This window comes from Peromyscus eremicus, chromosome 11, assembly GCF_949786415.1.
Source record: "Peromyscus eremicus chromosome 11, PerEre_H2_v1, whole genome shotgun sequence".
NCBI lineage: Eukaryota > Metazoa > Chordata > Mammalia > Rodentia > Cricetidae > Peromyscus > Peromyscus eremicus.
Genome location: NC_081427.1, coordinates 66,266,730 through 66,282,497, shown reverse-complemented (window position 1 = coordinate 66,282,497; position 15,768 = coordinate 66,266,730). Strand labels below are relative to the sequence as shown.

The following is a 15,768-nucleotide window of genomic DNA, read 5'->3' as shown; positions in this document are numbered from 1 at the left end:
TGCTGGGATGAAAGGCATGAGCCCCCACCGCCCAGCTTCTATGTCCAATTTTTAAAACCAAGTTTCATAAAGACAATAATTTTGTCAATTTCATACTCTTTTCCATTAACATACATTCCTGTACTTCAAAAAAAATCACTTATTCAAATCATCACTAGTAACTTAGTATTATTTTTTAAGTATTTATAAATTTAATATGACATCGTATTTACAAGTCTCAATTACGTAACTGAACCAAATAATTTAAAATTTACCCTCAGATATCTCTCCTCACTTCTATATTTAAGACTCAGCAATTTTACTTCTCTGGCTAGAAGTAGCTTACAAATCTCTTGAAATTCATGTAAAATGTAATAAAAATGCTACTTAAAAACTATGATCAAATATTATCGTTATGAAATTATATTTAATTTATTACACTTTGTGAAAAAGTTATACATGTAGTTAAGAATGACAGTACTCTTAAAACTTATTCTAAAATTTAAAAGTCAAAGGCATAAGAACATTTTATTGGTTAATACTGGCTGTAGATGATTTGTGTTCTATTATCTACCATAAAAATACAGTATCTGTAAATATATTTGTATATAGATATGACACCTTACTTGAAAAATATACATACCTGTCTATCTCACAAAAGTGAACATGTACAGAATTTCAAGATAGTGAAGCTAAAAGGAACTAAGGACAATCTCAACCTCTATACAGTGTTTTCTATATTTTCTATTACTATTACTATAGTCTCAGCCTATATTTCTTTCATTTTAGCCTCCATTTTTTTCAAAATGTATCTGTAATAATATATTCCTATGAGGAATATATTTGAAAACTGGCATTGTAAAGATTAATATTACTATCTTTAAACAAAAAGTTTAAGTATTTCAAAAATATTTACTCTAAATCACTGATTAAATAACTTAACTGAAATCAAGTTTATTATACCAATATCATTCACTTTTGTAAAAGTGGATATATATTTATAAATATGTGTCAGATTCAATACCAAAGTGCCATATTCAATACCTTAAACTAGGAACAAAGACTTACCTAAAATGGTTGACAACATTTGTTTGGCTAAGAAATGAAAGTACAAAGGACCCCGGCCTCCGATCACTCTCTCTTATAAGGTAGCTTCCAGATTTCCCTGCCTGCCTGAGACGCTCTTCTGCTATGGTTCTATCGAGTTTTCCATGATACCACCTAGGGGAGAAACACAAATAACTAAAATAAAAACAGTCACCAAAAATTTCTGTGCAGATTGAAAGACATAATACTCTTTTAAACATTCACATGTAATTTAAACATTTGTTTAGTCTGAACAATTCAATTTTAACTCCATTTTTCAGCTCCCCTCAATTTCCCTAAGAACACTGATTCACAAGGTTTTTTAATTTGTTCTGCACAGCCAAACCCTGTATCTCATTAATGAATATCTTCTTTTCCTCAACCCCCTTGGCTCCAGGTTTACCTATATTTGCTCAAAATAGAAACATTTATTGTATTAAATCCTTTCTTGGATTTAGTAAGATGAGTGATTAGAAATAATTTACAACAACTCTCTATATTAAGGAATCCATCTAACATAACAAAGTACTTGAAATCAAGTAGAAAATAATATTTACCTAATTTTAATCTTACTACCCTAACAGGAAAACAGAGTAACTATTTAAAAGACTGCTATTTGAATTTTCTGTTTTAATAGGAAATTGATCATTGCCCTGGATTTTAAGACAACCTACATCATGACCATATATTTAAGCTCAACTCTTCTTAGAAGGAAAACACAAATGTTTTTATGTAGAAATTCAATTGCCAGGGAACTCTTTGTTACCTGAATTACATGGTTGTGTAGCTGATCATACTAGTTCAGAACTTCTCTGGAACTTTCAAAATGTTAGCCAAATTGTCTTACATAATGCCTGTCTCTTCTAAAATTGGTTATTTCAGGCTGGTGTTAAGTTTACTATTTGCTAAAACTATAAACCCTCAAAGCAAATGAAGTACAAACAATTCAAAGGCTACTGTGAAGGACTCCAATCTTCCTCTTAGACAAACTAGAATGTTTGTTGTATCACAGATATTGTTTAACACACATCCTTTCACATAAAATCTCATCATCCTGCTTCTGCTTATCAAAATATGTCAAGATCTTATCAAATATAAACCCATTTATAAATCTACAGCTGGATACATTATGTTCTTTTAAACTATACTACATAGGGATATTAATCTACCTCTGTCTCGTTTTTTAAAAATCTCAAAAGGAAAAGCTTTCTCTCACAGAGAAAGTTTTAACTAGACAGGGTGTTTCATGCAACCTCAGTTTTCATGTACATGGGAGGTAGAAGCAGGGGGATCAGGAGTTCAAGATTCTCACTGGCTGCATAGAAAGTTTAAGGTCAGCACAAACAATATGAGATGTCATCTCAACAAAGAGAAATAAAAAAAGGGTTTTGCTTAGGATTTCAAATAAAACTTGAGAAAAAAAGGTAGAACACATATGCCCTTGGTCATTTGCCATACTTGTCCAGTGTTATGATTAAAATTATTTTTTGAGACAAAACATTTGTTGGATCTTTCCATCTGAACCAACAAGTCAATCCAAGCAAGTTGATGATGAATAAGAAGGAGGAGGAAGAGGAGGAGGAGGAGGAGGAGGAGGAGGAGGAGGAGGAGGAGGAGGAGGAAAAGGAGGAGGAGGAAGAGGAGGAGGAGGAGGAGGAAAAGGAGGAGGAAGAGGAAGAGGAGGAGGAGGAGGAGGAGGAGGAGGAGGAGGAGGAGGAGGAGGAGAAGGAGAAGGAGGAGAAGAAGGAGAAGAAGAAGATCACCTCATACCCCACCCCACGCCTCTCCAGGATATGGCTAAATTGTTCAGTCTGGGTTGGAACTCACTCTGTAGTCTAAGTGGGCTATGAACTTGTGATCCTCCTGACTCAGTTTCCAGAGTAGCTGGGCACAGGTCTATAGGCCTAGCCTAACGTTTCTACATCTTTTTCTCTCTGCTCCTTATCATTACTTGTCATTTACATCAATTCAAACCATTCCCTTCCCCCACCCCTGATTTCCCCACCACTTCCCTTAGTACTCTAAAGAAACATTTTTAAATAATAGTTATTCAGGGTGGGAATATAGCTCAGTGGTAGAACAGTTACCTAGATGTCCAAGGTTCAACTCCCAGCACCACAAAAAAAATTAAGAAAATGAATTTATTAAATATAAATTAAGAAACAGAAAAGCATAAAGATAAAATAGAAGCATAAAAATCAAAACATTAAAAATAAGTAATCAAATTGACAAAATTAAGAGCTAAATGAGATTACCAGGAAATTAAGCATATTTTTAAGAGAGAGACTAACTTGAAAACAGAAAATTTGCTTACAAAAGAACAAAATCAAATAAGAAAATACAGAAAAGGTAAGTGATGAATACAACATAACTTGCATACATGTGATGAGGTGATTTGACTGACATGTCATCCAGAACTCTGGGCATTTACATATTGGTCCCAGTGGGTGACAGTGTGGGGAAGCTGAGGAGGTGTGGCCTTGTTGGAGGAGGTGTGTCACTGGAGGCTGGTTTTGAGAATGACCCAGCCACACCCAGTCTGCTCTCACTCCTTTGAGGTTCCTACATGTGCCATCACGCCTTTGTCCCACTGCCGCAGACTCATGCCTCTGAACCACAGTCCAAATGAGCTTCTCTATAAGATGCCTTGGTCATGGTGTTTTATCACAACAATCAAAAAGAAACCAAAACATGAGAAGTCCCAAAAAGAAAGCAGGAAAGAAAACAGTAAAATCCAGAGAAAAATCTAAAAACTTCCCAGTCCAAGAAAGTCATTAACACAAAAAATTCAAATTCCATATATGCCAAATAAGAAAAAGCAATCAGGCAAATCAAAAGCAGACTAGCTCACATTAAGGTGTAGCCAAACAAACTTGCTAAAATCCAAAACAAGATTAAACTATAAAAGCGGAATATGAAAGGCATTATCTTACAAGAAACAACGGCGAAAATATTTGTTAACTTCAAATATTAACAAATATAGTACTTCAAATTTTTATAGGAAATTTTTCATTACTTTGAACCTAGAAATCTTACACGGAGAAAATATCCTTCAGAAATAAGAACAACCATTGCTTCAGACAAAAAGAAACTAAAAATTTTAACAGCAAATGTTTAAAAAAAAAAAAAACTAAAAAAAAGTTCCATAGGGAAAAAGAAAATGATCCTAGCAGGAAAGGTGGGAAGGCAGTATAAAACCAAGAGCTACTAAAAGGACAAATGTATGGGCAAATCTAAATAAATATTAACACTATGAGTAATAATAAGGTCCAGCGAGTATTAATGCATATGTAAATGAAAATGCAAAATAATATAAAAAGCTTGAGAAAAGCAAATTGAGTTTAGATGTCCTAAGTTCTTAGGATTATTAGAAAAAAAGTAAAAGTGTTTTCAACGAGATTGTAATAAACCGATGATGCATATTGTAATCTCTAAGACAACCACTAAAAGAACAAGATTATCATATTGGGTAAAATAATAAAATTAGAGATGAATCTTTAATGTCAGGACACAGAAATACTGAAAATAATGGTAAATATGTTATTATACTAGTACACATGTGCACAAACACAGGAAATATTATTAGAGGTACCAACATTAAAATATGCAAAGTATAAACAGAACTATACATAATTTTTAACAGCTAAACCCCATAAAAAGACAACTCTACTACCACAATGGAATGGGAAAGTTCCTAATTGCTAGCAAAAGCACATTAAAAAGCACTCAGGATACAAACCATGACAATATTACAAGGTGCAATAAAACTACAAAGAAAACTGTCAACCATATCCCATCAAGTGACTACAGGCAGTTATCTAAAACTGACTAGAAGCTGAATCAATCAAGCCCCATTAAAAACACCCAAAAATGCTCAGAGTACGTTACCCAGCCTAAATGTCATCAACCAGAAAATTAACTTCAAGCTGGTGAGATGGCTCAGAGCTGACAGGGCTGACAAACTGCTATCAATCTCCACAATCAACCAACATGGTGGAAGGAGAGAACCAACTCCCTCTTCCCTCCTCCCCCCTCCTTCTCCCCTCTCCCCCCTTTCTCTCTCTCTCTCTCTCTCTCTCTCTCTCTCTCTCTCTCTCTCTCTCTCTCTCTCTCTCTCTCTCTCTCACACACACACACACACACACACACACACACACACTAAGTAAATAAATGTATTTCTTTAAGCAGAGGTGTCAAAAGTCCCTTTACCACTTTTAGATCATAGGTTTAGAGTAGAGATTTTCAAAGACACACCTGGTACTAGTCTAAGACATAAGCTAAACTAAATGTACAATTTTTAAAGTAAAGAATTACTATTCTTACCCTAAAACTTTAAAGGTTACTAATTATTTATAAATTAAGTATTTCTGTACTTGTTAATAACTTGTTAATGCAAAGAAGCAAATCAAAAAGTTGCAGATTGTCCACCAATTTTGACTTACAGATACTAAGAGAGAAATTTGTAATATTAAAAAAAAATAAATAAAGCCTGAAAGCAATAAAGTTTCTACCTCAAGAAATCAGGAAAAGTTAACCTGAGAAGGTAGAAAAGAAATACTGAAGAATGGGATTGATGAAATCAGAATCAAAAGTATAATATTGAGTTCTCATACTAATGAACCTGGTAGATTGTAGCTGAGCAACTGTAGGCTGAACAAATAAAGACAGATTTCAGTCATGAGAATAGGGTTCTCTATGACAAAAAACTAAAAAGAGATGTTTCTTACTTGATGGAAGTAAGTCAAAAGAATATCTATTTTTAAAGTTAATCTTGATCATTTCCTTGTTCCAAAAAACAATTCCATATGTATATCAAATCTAAAAAGTGGAAGATAAAATAAAGCTTCTAATGAAAAAGAAAGCTTGCAAAATAAAAATTAAAAAAAAAAAGAAAGAAAAAGAAAGCAATGTGGAAAGTATATGTATATGGTTAAGTATACACAAGGATTTCTTATACGTGACCCTCAAAACACATCAAACATAAAGGGGAAAGTTAATTTATTAAAATTAAGAATATTCACCAACACAGCAGTTTATTCCTCTAAAACTAAAATATAACTGTCCTACTGATAACAGTTCCTATGTTCAAAGGAGAAAAAACAAAAAACAAAACAAATAGCATAATTTATTGGTATCACTGTCTCTAACATAATACTAACATTATTCACTTGCATAGTTGAGATTCATTTATTCTTTTGACATTTGTACAGGTTTCCAGTCCTGTGGCGGCAGTTCACAGGAGTATCACTACAATTTCCAGTACAGGTTTCCAGTCCTGTGGCGGCAGTTCACAGGAGTATCACTACAATTTCCAGTACAGGTTTCCAGTCCTGTGGTGGCAGTTCACAGGAGTATCACTACAATTTCCAGTAGTATCAGACAGTGGATGTAGGCACTTCTCTTCCTCCACAGGAACGCATAAATACATACAATGCTCACTTTGGTAACACATACACTAAAAACTGGAATGGCACAGAAATTAGCATTGACCCTCTTTGAGGACAGCACTCTACAAATTTCTTCCAGTTGTTGACACTGTTAACTTTGAAATGTTGGGAATATTAATTTATATGACTGTAATAAATATGTAGCTAAAAAACATTGGGTGTCAAGTACATACAGAAAAGAACTATATATAAAATTTATATACTAAATTAATCACGTTAAAGAGTTTTGCTAATTATAAAGCATCAGTATCACTATGAATCAAAAAAGCAAATGCTACCAAATTCTCAAAAATAAATACTGAATCAAAGGAACTTAAATATACTTTTTCAATACAATAATTCATGAAGAGAACTAAAGCCATGAACAGGTTTTTCCAAAGCATTCTTCCCCTGTATTACTTTACAAGCACCAAATGCTCAGAAAATTAGCATGGTGCTATTGCTATATTCCTGAAACTGTGCAAAGAATCACAAAGCATGACAATTTAGGAAAAACTGAATTAAGACAAGAAAGAAGTTTAGTAAATTTAAACTCTTAAGAGAATTCCTACAGTAATATCCATGCTGGATTCCTAAAAGCACATACCTGAAATGCGCAAGATCCTAAGTTATTTAACTATCTAAAAGGTCAAACATTACTAGTTCCTTACACTAAATATCACAGTTCACAGTGATTAAATGTTAATGCATGCTTATACAAAACAGCTGACATAGTGACAACTATAATTCCTTGTATTTGTTCAAAACTGTTTCCTTCTGACAATATCTAGGTTTTAATTAAACACATTAATATTGAAAATATAATATTGTTTATTGTTAAATGTACAGAGGTAAAAACAAGAAAATCAACTAAATAGCTGAATGTTTATTATTCAGAATGATTAAAAGTTACCAATCAAATTTCATCTTTTTTGTTATTTTGAACAAAACTGCTCACTTTACAATCTTGTCTACCTATTTTTATTCTTTTACTACTACATTTTGTACATATAAGTCATTGCTCTTTGCTTATACTCTTGAAGGATGTTCAAGTTTCCATAAACCAATCTCTGTATTAAAAAGTAAGTTGGCATAGGGCACATGCATGTAACTCTAGCACCCAGCAGGCTGAGGCAGAAGAATAACCACGCGTTCTAGGCTATCTGGTCTACACAATGACTATCAGCCCATCTAGGGAAACACAGCATGATGTTGGGGGGGGGGGGACACCTTTTCAAAACACTTCCAGTTTCCTGTGTAGCATGTTAAGAAAATTCAAAGAAAAGAATACATCCTTTTAAAAAGTAATGAACTGGACAAAAAGTGAAGAACCCACAACTCTCCTACAACCTTAAATATGAAACATGAATGATGGGATTAAAGGTGTGCACCATTACACCTAACTCAAACAGGAATTTAAAACATTTTTCTTTTATTCAGTATTAGGGATTGAACCTGGGACCAGACATATAGTAGCCCATTCTACCACAGGGATATAATTTTTTAAAAATTAGACATTCTATATGTGGTATAATCCAAAGATGTGCTAACTTTTTATACAGGGTATGATTTCTCCCTTAAAAAATAATTTTATTCTTTCTTTCTTCTTTCTTTATAATTCTTTATTCTTTGAGTACACAAATATACTACCATATTGCACTACATTTTTGTGCTCTTCTAACAATGCCTCCCTTCAAAGAAATGTAATTTACCAAAGCCTAACTACGTAGGTAGATGAAAGACTTCAAGTGCCTTTAGCTTTCTAGTAAAGGAAGAGACATAATGGACTCCAGCTCCTTTTTCTGTCCCAACTAAGGATGGGGATGGCAGTAGATAACTAAAAACACTGGTCATAGGACATAGACTGCTTCCTCTGCCATTGCATTACTAAGGGCCTATTTATACCTGTCCTTCCATCCAACACATCACATTCACTATTTGCATACTGAAAGATATAAAATACAGTGAAAGTATCTTGAAAAGACAGTGCAAGTATCAAAACCAGACACATCAAGATTTCTGGAATCTTAGGCTGGAAACTTTTAAAAAACTGTGAGTAATATATTGGGCAGTCTAACAAAAGAGGTAGAAAACATTCAAATATATGGATAAATAAGCAAGGAGACAGAACTTCTAAGAAAACATTTAAAAAGCATTAGACATCAAAAAAGGAGCCGTAGAGATGATTTAGCAGTTAAGAGCAGCACTTGTTGCTCTTGCAGAGGACCCAGGCTCCATTCCCAGCATCCACATGGAAGCTCACAACCGTCTCTAACTCCATTTCGGGGGATTTGCCACTTTCTTCTGACCTTTAATGGCACTATACATATGTGGTGTGTGAAGATACATGTATGCACAACAACATAAAAATACCTGTATTATTTTAAAATTGGTCCTTTCACCATCCAAAAAACTGATTAAGCCTTTAGCTAAGCTAAAAATTACTAATATCAGGAGTTGAAGTATTATTATAGAAACCATAAACTCCAGAACAATAATAAATTATAATCATTGTAGTTTGCTACTCACAAATTTAAAAATCTATATGAAGCGTATTCATCCTTTGAAATACATAATCTGCCTAAACTCGCAAGAAAAAGATAATCTGAATGCATATAGCTTTTTAAAAAAATTACATCAATAATTAATAATTTTTCAAAACTGGATACACCTGGCCCAGATATTATTCACAGTAAATTTTAGTTAGCATGTAAGGAAAATAATATATTATTTACACAGATATTAATGATTTATATGTTAATAGCCACCAAACACTGTGTCTACTAATATCTGGTTTCTGTTACAACTCTAAAGGTAAAAAGAACACAGAACTTGACATCTGAAAATACATGGAATATGATTAGTAAACATTTTCAATGTTAATCATAAGATATCTTTGCAAAGGTAGAGGGCAAGTCTCTTTGGTAGTCACATATTCTGAAATACAGTGTCAAGAAAATAAGCCCTGATACTGGACACTGGGCATTGTAGTAAACTATTTCATTACTAAAAATCAAGAATCAGCCTAAGAATGTTTCTTTTGAATAACTGGTGTATAGCATTACTTTTGATAATAATTTGTAGTATTTTTATAGGCTATAACCTGCTCATAATAAAGGGAGAAATGAACAAAGATACACATACAAAAAGGTTGTGAAAAAATGCACCTTTTTTTACACACTTATCTTTTAGTTAACACCAGGAACATTAGTGTAAGAATACTCTGAATAAATACACTGCCCTCACTATAAAATCTACTTGTACAACAATAAAATTAAGCAGACTATATACTGTGATTTGGATGTGATTCCTGTGGTGGATGTCTTTCTGTATGCTGTGAATATGTGTTGCTCTGATTGGTTGACAAATAAAGCTGCATTGGCCTATGGCAGGGCAGGATGGAGCCAGGTGAGAAAACCCAAGAGAGACAGGAGGAAGAGAAAGGAGAGGCAGGGAGACGCCAGCCACCGCCAAAGGAACAACATGCCAGCAGACCAGTAAGCCACATAATACATGGCAAAACATAGATTAACAGAAATGGGTTAATTTAAGATATGAGCTAGCTAGCAAGAAGGCTGCCATAGGCCATGAAATTGGTAATTAATATTAAGCCTCTGGGTGATTATTCTGTAAGCAGCTGCGGGACATGGGTGGGAGAGATTCATCATGACTGCAGGGCCGGGCAGAACTAGTAAAAACTTCCAACTACAGACTCCCTAAGGATTCTGTCCATATGTGTGAAGGTTTGATGTCCATATGTTGATACTAGCTCAGTGGAACAGTGCTTGCCCTGTTCATTGTCTAGTTCATAAACTAGGCCCTGGGTTCATTGTCTAGCACTGAAAGGGGAAAGTGGTAAAACCTTTAAGAAGTGAAACCTAGGGAGATAACTGGGTTCATTGTTCATTGGAGGCACTTCCCCAGGATGAGATTAATGTGAGTGTTGTTGTCTTATAAGCTATCTCCTAAGTACATTGTTATAAAAGTGTGGCTACTGTTTGTGTTTGACCCATTCATTTCCCTCCCATTTGTCTGTCATTCTGTGACACAGCTAAGGGGATTTCCACCGGTGTACAGATGGGGCAGTCCAATCTTGAGCTTTCGCTCTCAAACCAGCACCTAAATAAACGTCTTGTCTTTTAAAAAGTACCCATCCCCCAAATACTTTGTGACAGCAACAGAAAACAAATTAAAACAATATGCTATATAGCAACTGAGCTTCACAGTGTTTTCCCAAGTTAAATGAAAACTTAACAATATACAAAAAAAAATTTGCACATGACTCTGTAGCTGTTTTATTCTAACTGACAAAACTTGGAAGCAACCAAGATTTCTTTCAGTAGCTCAATAAATAATTAAACTATGGTACATCCAGAAAATATAATACCAGTCACTGTTAAAAAGAAATGTACGGACTGGCGAGATGGCTCAGAGGTTAAGAGCACTGACTGCTCTTCCAGAGGTCCTGAGTTCAATTCCCAGCAACCACATGGTGGCTCACAACCATCTATGAGATCTGGCGCCCTCTCCTGGTGTGCAGGCTTACATGCAGGAAGAACATTGTATACATAATAAAGAAATAAATCTTTAAAAAAATGTACTTATTCAGTCATGACAACATGGAAAAATTTTAAATGCACATTAAGAGCAGCAAGCACATTTTAAAAAGCAATGAACTACATGATCTCATCAGTATGACACTGTGGAAAAGGCAAAACCATGGAGTCAATAAAAGTATCAGAGACTAACAGAGGTCATGGCAACATCTAGTGTTATCCAACAGAACTAAATTCTAATTTATGTAACCATTAGTATAACAGCTAACAGCAGGCAGGTGTCCTGCATGTGACCCACTGAGAATTCCTTATCTTGGAGTATTTGTCAGGCATGAGCAACCTAAATTCAATTACAAAGTAAGATACAGCAAGACTACTTTGAAAATTTTGTCTGAGAAAACTATTCTAGGTTTAAGGAAACTAAAGGAATATGACACTAAAAATTTTTCAATAACATTTTCGAAACAAAAATATCTAAATATTGTATTAATTTTAAAACTGAATGTTTAACTTCCTAAGTTTCCTTATTCCTACAAAAGTACATAAAGTATTTAAGAAAGAACATGATTATTAGTTTGGCATAAATACATATATATATAAAGTAAAAGAATTAAATGAGGCAAAAATATCAAGGTAAAGGATATGATTATTTATTACAGTATTTCTACAAGTTTTGCATAAATTTTAAATTTTTTAACAAAAATTTATGGGGGAGTTTGCTTATGCAGACTTCATAAAAGAATATGAATAATTCATGTACATAATAAAAATACTAACATAATAATAATATTAAAGCTGCACCAGAAACAGGTTTTATTCTTAGCCTGAAGAAGCCCACAGGTTTGAATAACATCACTGATAAGCTAACTTGTTGGAGCCCATTTTCAGGTTCCTCGTGGCTTTACTCAGCAGGTCTACATAAAGAGGATGATTGGACCACAGGCCTGAGTACAGGTGTCTGAGATCGTCTGCTCTTGGCTGTGCAGAACTCCTCTTTTGCTCCATCCCTTGGCATTCCTTTAAACACCCTAGGGCAGAGATAGTGGGGGTCGATGGATTAGGATCCAGGCTATCCTTGTATTTCTATCTGTTTCTCTCCCCTCTAGCCTCTTAACTAATATTTCCTCCTGCTTCTACTCAAGAGTACTCTGGGGAAATGTGGGGGTGAGGGATGCCCCCCACTAGTTCTTACATCAACTTAACTGATATATGTGAGGTTAATTTTCTGCTAAAATACTTTTTACAGTTATTGTTTTGGACAAAACTTCATTGGTTTTTTGTTTGTTTGTTTCAATTATATCACAGCAACTTCATGTTCGGTTACATTCTAAAGAACAAAGATTCACCCCACAATCACTATAGGAGATGGGTATCTCGGACATGAGAAACAGACAATGGAGAGACATAAAACTCCTTGACTTACGGAATAAGCAGTAGAGCACAGAAGAAACAATACTGAAGAACAGGTTAAGGGGATTTTAATGTTTTTTGCTTAATGTGCAAGCCCCAAGTACTGGGCCAAGAAATCATCTTACATGACCAGCATTTTCATTTTTTTTTTTTAAAAAAGGACTATAAATAGGATGCATCACAATTTGTAAGGGCCTTTATCAAATTGTTGTCTCCATCTATCTGTCTGTTAATGTACATGTGCTACATCACTGATGAAAGCCTATTTCTGAGTCATTGTCAAAATGAGGTTTAAAACCTACTACTGTCTAGACAAGGATATTCACAAAAGGGTTCAAGAAAGTGTGTAAAACTTATCTGTACAAGATAATTCTGGAAAGTCATATAAAGAAGATTTTAATTTGATTTAACTGATTTCCACCAATATTTAAGTAGAATAGAACAAAATTAAAATGATAATAGAACACATCACAAGTAAGAACTTTAAAAGGCATTTTTCATTAAACTTTAGGCTTTCCTTTTAGACTCACATCATGTGTTATTTCAGAATGTATAATGGTTTCCCTAATGTTTACCTAGGTTGAAATAAATAATCAAGAGATTGCGCTTAGTTGGTTGATGAAAAGAAAGGATCAAGGGGGAAATTAACACACTATCCCAAAAGGAAGAAAGAAAGAAAAGTAGGGTTTGAACAAAAAAAAAAAAAAAATGGAGAAAAAAGTAAAGGCCAAATTCTAAAGCAATTAGAACAGAACATTCTTAGTAACTGATTAGATTAGGATAGAGAAGCAGAAAGACAGATACAAATATAATATATTCAGCAAAAGAAATTGTCTTGAAAAATTAAAAGGATTGTCTAGATCCCAAATATACCTTCATTACAATATGTAAACCTTTCTGTGGCCTTCAAAACACAGTAAGCATCTACATTATTACATTTTTCTTCTATTGAGTCTCTCAAAGGTACACAAGGCACATAACAACATGTTCACAAAACTTAGCGCTAATTGATCCAAAGGCTATGTTTCTCCACAGTGATCTAAGCTCCTGTATAATTCTGACACTGAACTAAATCCATGATTTTGTTTTCACTCTAAAACGTAACTGACATGGGGCAAATAAATAATCTCTCTATATACTGGTCTGTTTTATACACAAAAAGAAACAAAAAGCACTTGAGTGGAAATAATGTGTCAAAGAATTTCTATAAGCCGCTGCCTACAGATGATGAGACCCTGACTCAAAACAGTGACAGAGAACAAAAGGAAGCACATGATTAAATTCTTTCATATCAATAAAACTGACACTTAGCAAGATTAACAAAGGGAAATATACAAATTACCGACACGAGGAATAAAAAGGGGTATCAGTACATACCCAGATTTTCAGAAAATAATTAACATGGATAAGAAAAGTGCTTGTTCTTCAAGGGATCCCATTGAGAAGAGGCAAAGACAAGCTACAGACTGAGAGAAGATCTTTGCAAACCATATAGACAAAAGATGAATGACTGATATTTGGAATACATACAGAACTACTGAAACTTAACAATAAAAAAATTCTAGACTTAACAATTTTTTAAAAAAATGGCCATCAAGATTGCTCAGCAGGTAAAGGCATCTGCCACCAAATCTGACAATCTGAGTGTGATCCCCAGGACCCACAGCATGAAGAGAGAGAACAAACTCCTAGATAGGTTGTCTTCTGACCTTTACATGTGCACCATGGGACCTGAACATGCACACACATGTGCTGTGGATATTGCTCTGTATAAATAAAACACTGATTGGCCAGTAGCCAGACAGGAAGTATAGGCGAGACAAGGAGAGAGGAGAATTCTGGGAAGTGGAAGGCTGAGGGAAGGAGACACTGCAGCCGCCGCCAGGACAAGGAAGATGTAAGGTACCAGTAAGCCACGAGCCACGTGACAAAGTATAGATTAGTACAAAGTATAGACTAGTAGAAATGGGCTGAACATAAGAGTAAGAGCTAGACAATGATAGGCCTGAGCTAATGACCAAGCAGTTTAAATAATATAAGCGTCTGTGTGTTTATTTTATAAGCGGGCTGTCAGACTGCCGGGGCTTGGCGGGACCTGGAGAGAAAACTCCAACTACACATATGAAATAAGTAGACATGTAACTTTAAAAAATGGAGTTTTTAAAAAGAATTTAAAAACAGAAACATTGGAAAGAGGCAGAAGGCAAAAGACAGGAAGAGAGAGGTAATTCAACAGGGAGGATATACAGGCAGCAAATATGCTCATGAAAAGATTTAACATTGTTAGTTATTAGGAAAAAGTTAATTCAAATCCTAATGAGTTATCATGAACATTTATTAGAAAGGCTAAAATTAGCAAACAGTGACACCAAATACTGGTAGAGATACAGAGAAAGAGAATTATTTGTATATTACTAGTGGGATTATAAAAAAGACAAAGCAGAAGCTGAAGAGGCTCAGTAGGTAAGACACTTGCTGTGCAAGCAAGAGAGGCCTTTAGTTCAGATCCCATAAGTCATAATAGCAGCCAGGGATGACTGTGAGCATGTATAGACCCACACTGTGAGGGGCAGAGCGAGAAGGACCACTCAGGCTTGCTGGCTGCCATCCTGACTCCAGGTTCTGTGAGACACCCTGTTGCAGGGGAATAAGACAGGAAGACTATATATAGAAAGGTGAGAAAACAGAAGGCAGCTCTCACCAAAGCAAGCATGCAGCTACCATACAACCCAGCAACTGCATTCATGCGTATTTATCCAATATTAGGGATTTATATTCAATTAAAAACATACACATTAATGTTTGCGGCAGCTTTTTTCATGGCAGCCTAAACTAAAAGGACTCAAATGTTCACAAATGACTGGTTACTCAGGTACATCTACATCATGTGTGAATACCACATAACATGAATACTATTGAGCAATGGAAAAGGAACAAAGTACCAGTCTATACAACCACATAGCTGAAGCTGGACAGTATTTTGCTAAGTGACAAACGCCAATGTCAAGAAGTAACATATTAGGTTTCCATTTATATAACCTCCTTTAAATGAAAAAATGGAAAGCAGGAAGTAGTTTTTGGGGGCTAGGAAAAAATATGAGAAGAAGCAGAAAAGTTAGTCACAGAAGTACAACACAAGGCAACCTGTGTTGACAAAACTATTCTCTACTTCTAGAATGGTGATATTTTCATATATTTCCATACGTGACAAAACTGCACAGCACCAAATACACATAATATACACAGCTAATGAAACCCAAGTAAGTGGATACTAGTTTCTTGCTCTGATACTGTACGTGAGTTATACAAAA

At 34.7% G+C, this 15,768-nt stretch overlaps 1 protein-coding gene across 1 annotated transcript in view; it reads right to left on the bottom strand.

Moving 5' to 3' along the window:
- Rasa1 (RAS p21 protein activator 1) overlaps positions 1-15,768 on the bottom strand; it is an 83,736-nt gene that overhangs the window by 46,460 nt on the left and 21,508 nt on the right. Inside the window, exon 2 of the mRNA XM_059276493.1 lies at positions 1,048-1,200. Within this exon, the coding sequence (XP_059132476.1) occupies positions 1,048-1,200 (153 nt within the window). The remainder of the gene's footprint in view (positions 1-1,047; positions 1,201-15,768) is intronic.